We start from the raw sequence: 4545 nt of genomic DNA on the forward strand, positions 1-4545 counted from the left end.
TTTAATACTTTTTAATACTCTTTAATAGCCTTAATTTTCGCTAAATTGATTTATCAACTTTTAATACTTTTTAAGACCCCGCGGACACCCTGACACACACACACACACACACACACACACACACACACACACACACACACACACACACACACACACACACACACACACACACACACACACACACACACACACACGGTGCCCTACACACACCAGGTGCCCTACATACACACACACACCTGGTGCTCTACACGCCTGGTGCTCTACACACACACCTGGTGCCCTACACACACACCTGGTGCCCTATGAATATGAAAGTCTTGTCCTCTTTATGGTTAGGGCTAACGTAGAGACTCTTCTACTCCTCACGTCTCTACGGTCGAATAACTCTTCAGAAACCACACAAGAAATTTCAAATGTTTTTATTGACTTTAGTTTATTAAACAACTTTGTTATCTCCATGCTCTCGGAAATATTCAAGAGTAAAGATAAACAATAACTTGTACAGGAAGTGATGAATGATGGGTAACGAGTTTAGGGTCTGCAAGGAAAACACTTTAAGACCCTTTAAACTGAACATCTGGACTCTTCTCCAGGTGTGTCTGCTCGTCACAGCTGGATGAAGTCCAGTGATGAAGTGTTCGCTGCTTCCAGTCGCGTCTCCCCCACTCCCTCACCCACTCTCTCACCCACTCTCTCCCCCTGTCTCTCCCCCACTGTCTCCCTCTCGGCGGCGTGCACCTTCATGTGCGAGTCCACGGAGCGTTTCTCCTGGTAGCTCTTCCCACAGAGGGAGCAGCTGTAGGGTTTCTCCCCCGTGTGCGTCAGCATGTGTCTCTTCAGGTCGATCTTCTGCACGAAGCCTTTGCTGCACAGCGAGCAGCCGAAGGGTTTCTCTTTCTTGTGGAAGCGCTCGTGCGTCTCCAGAGAAATCTTCTGCCGGAAGCGCTTCCCGCAGAGGCTGCAGATGAAGGGCTTCTCTCCCGTGTGGATCCTCGAGTGCGAGTCCAGGTTCCCGATCTGCCGGAAGCTCTTCCCACAGACCCTGCAGGTGTAGGGTTTCTCCCCGGTGTGGATCCTCTTGTGCACGTCCAGGTGTTGGCTCATGGTGAACTTCTTGCCGCAGACATCGCAGGCGTAGATGCGGGGTTTCCCCCCCGTGTGGCTCTTGATGTGTCTCTTCAGGACCGTGTTCTCCACGAAGGTCTTCCCGCAGAACTCGCAGATGTACGGCCGTTCGCCGGCATGCAGCTTCATGTGTCTCTCCAGAGAGCCTTTCCTGGGGAAGTCTTTCCCGCAGTCTGAGCAGCTGAAGGGCTTCTGTCCCGAGTGCGTCCTCATGTGGATCTCCATGTCCCTGAAGGCCATGCCGCAGATGTCGCAGATCTTGCTGGTCTTCCTGTGGCTCTGGATGTGGATCTGCAGACTCTCCGGGGTCTCCGAGGTCTCGCCGCAGACCCCACAGAGCCCCGGGGTCTCGTGGAGGTGAGTCTCTGCGTGGCGCATGAAGTTCCCCTTGTTGTGGAAGGCGCTGCCGCAGACCCTGCAGCGGTGAGCGGGCGTGAGACTGGGCTTCAGACTGGGCTTCCTGATGGGGCTCTGGACCGGCGGCCCGCGGGCCTCGTGGCTCCGGCGGTGCCGCCTCAGCTCGGCACTCTTACTGAACGCAGCCTCGCAGACGGAGCAGCTGAAGGGTTTCTCTCCAATGTTCTCAACATCAACATGAACCTGCATGTGTCGCTCCAGAGATGCGGCTTGGTTGAACTGCTTCCTGCAGGCGGAGCATCTGAAGGGTTTCTCCTCGCTGTGAGTGCGCATGTGAGTCACCATGTTGCCCTTCTGGTTGAAGTCCTTCCCGCAGACGGAGCATCTGAAGGGTTTTTCTCCGGTGTGCAGCCGGCGGTGCGTCTCCTGCGCTCGGATCGAAGGGAACTTCTTCCCGCAGACGTCGCAGGTTCTGCTCCGGTCCCGGTGCGTCTGCAGGTGGACCTTCAGTCCGGCGCTGGACTCTGAGCCCGCTCCACAGAGACCACAGAGCCACGGCGCCCCCTTCAGGTGAGACTCAGCGTGCTTCATCAGGAACCCTTTCCTGTCAAACGACTTCCCGCAGACTCTGCAGCAGAGAGACGCCTCTTCCTCCTCCCCCTCTTCCTCCTCCCCCTCTTCAGACTCTTCGTCCTCCCCGTCCTCCCCGGGGGCCGGGTGGAGGTCCGGCTCAGGTCCTGGTTCTGGTCTGCAGGAGGTTCCGGGTTCCACTGAGACACTCAGCTGATCTCCGAAGACAGATAATTCTGCAGAGACAGAGACACACGTTTTTAAAAAAAATCTCTTGACAGCCCTAGTTTTAATATATTATATATATGTGTACATCAGCTGGACAGTGAGACCCTGAATGCTCTGAGCCTCACACCTGGAACCAAACACACCTGGAACCACACACACCTGGAACCAAACACACCTGGAACCACACACACCTGAGACCACACACACCTGGAACCACACACACCTGGAACCACACACACCTGGAACCAAACACACCTGGAACCACACACACGTGGAACCAAACACACCTGGAACCACACACACCTGAGACCACACACACCTGAGACCAAACACACCTGGAACCACACACACCTGATTTAAAAATTATTTTGGGACGAGAGTTAAAATAAAAATACCCTGCTAACTACTACCAACGGCGATGAAAATTAAACTGACTGCACGTTTTGTGTAGCACGGTTATTAAACCTCCTTGTCAACATAAACACACACATACACACACACAGCTGTGCTTGCAAATTCGTGGGTCTAGCTATGTACTGAGTGTGTGTATTTCGCGGGTTGTGTGATGTACAATCACAAAGGCATCCCGTGGGTACATCACGAAAACGCACAGCAGAACCTGGAGCGCCTCTTTATTTACTCACTCCTCTTCATCCCCTATGGGTGATAAGGCTGAGATGAGAACTCGTGTAGTCCTTAGCAATATGCTGCGCCTCTCCCCTCGTAGGGATGGGTACCAAGCCCCGGTGTTAAACGGGCCCCGGGCCGGAATTATAAAAGACAGTGGTACCCTTAAGCTCCGACATTATCTGACTTTTTGTCGGTACTGGAGACATCTAAAAAATATATGTCATGTATTATTGCCACACAAACATTATATCGCAGTTTTAGTTTCGCCAACTTGTTTCTAATATACAAGAAGAGTGCGTGACGGACAAGAAGAGTGTGTGATAAGCAGGTAGTCATATCATTAGCTAGAACTAGCTGGATCTGATCGATATGGACATAAAAGCGAGTCTAATCTGACGGGAGAGAGAGATCAGCTGCTGCTGACGAGTCGACACGCAGCTCTGCATGATCACATGCAGCGGTGAGCAGTGGCGGAGCTGGCGGGTGATCCTGAATCCTGGCCACCCTATTGGCCACCCCAAACACCCTCACCACGGGGGCCCAAACTATTTTGGAACATTTAGAAAAAATGTTTAAGTAACCTTTCATCAATAATTAACAATAATAGGAGGTTATATCGATAATGTACTGACTAAACTTACGATTCATTCAACTTATTTTTTTCCAAAAGTTAATTATCCAAAGCCTCTGTACACCCCCCTCTATTTACATGTAATGGTTTGTTCCCGCCTCGAAACGGCCCTTTCTAGCAGAGAGTGAGAGCATGTGAGGAGCAGGGATGCTAGTACTTACGTGTGAACCATGTCTCAACGACTCACAAAGTCAGGCTTTCAAAATGAAAAGAAAGGAGAGAAAGACAAGAGAGAGGGACTAAAGGGCGACAGTATGTCACCCAGTGTTTCAAGAGAAACGGTGGGTGTGGTCCATGAGTGGTGGAAATTAATCTGTTAGCTAAGCGTAGTCCATTGTAAATAATGATTGTAACGTTTAGCTCACATTAAGTTCTGTTAATATCTATAAAGAAAATTCAGAGGTTTTTCATTTCACTCTTCTTTTAGCTGACATTTAATAAATGCAGGTAGGTTACATGTTTAGCAGCTATTCATACTAAATCAGTTGTCCCTCCCCCTGGTGCCAGGACCAGATCCAGCTCTAGGCTCAGCAGCCCTGCCCCCCCATAAGGCTGAACCTGAACCAGCTTTTCTCCCAACCGCAGGAGGTGAGCAGCATCAAGGACTATATTAACTTCTGTGAGGAAAACGTCGTACCCACCAGGACTGTACTACTCTGGATTACCCCTGACATAAAGGCTCTCCTGAAGGACAACAAGAGGGCCTTCAGATCTGACAACAAAGAGGAGCTGAAGACTGTACAGAGGGAGCTGAGGTGGAGAATCAGAGAGGGGAAAAACAGCTACAGGAAGAGGATGGAGGAACAGCTGCTGCAGAGGAACGTCAGTGGAGTCTGGAGAGGCCTGAAAACCATCTCTGGCTACAAAGAGCCAGACTCCCAGGTCCGGGGGACCACCAGTGGGCAAACGACTTGAATATCTTCTTCAACAGATTTGATCAGTCATGCGCCTCCCCTCCCCCGACCCATTCCCTCCTGCTGCACCCCCCATTCGTCTCCACTGCC

At 51.2% G+C, this 4545-nt stretch overlaps 1 protein-coding gene across 1 annotated transcript; it reads right to left on the reverse strand.

Moving 5' to 3' along the window:
* Window positions 1-404: 404 nt before the first annotated feature.
* On the reverse strand, window positions 405-2353 carry LOC104957873 (gastrula zinc finger protein XlCGF57.1-like). The gene has a single exon (XM_010785546.1). The coding sequence runs from the start codon at window positions 2071-2073 to the stop codon at window positions 607-609; it is 1467 nt and encodes a 488-aa protein (XP_010783848.1). The 5' UTR covers window positions 2074-2353; the 3' UTR covers window positions 405-606.
* Window positions 2354-4545: the final 2192 nt, after the last annotated feature.

This window comes from Notothenia coriiceps, unplaced genomic scaffold, assembly GCF_000735185.1.
Source record: "Notothenia coriiceps isolate Sejong01 unplaced genomic scaffold, NC01 NC01_scaffold00027932, whole genome shotgun sequence".
Lineage (NCBI taxonomy): Eukaryota > Metazoa > Chordata > Actinopteri > Perciformes > Nototheniidae > Notothenia > Notothenia coriiceps.

Coding starts and splice junctions, on each gene's coding strand:
- LOC104957873 (XM_010785546.1), bottom strand. CDS start 2,073: ATGAAGCACGCTGAGTCTCACCTGAAGGGGGCGCCGTGGCTCTGTGGT.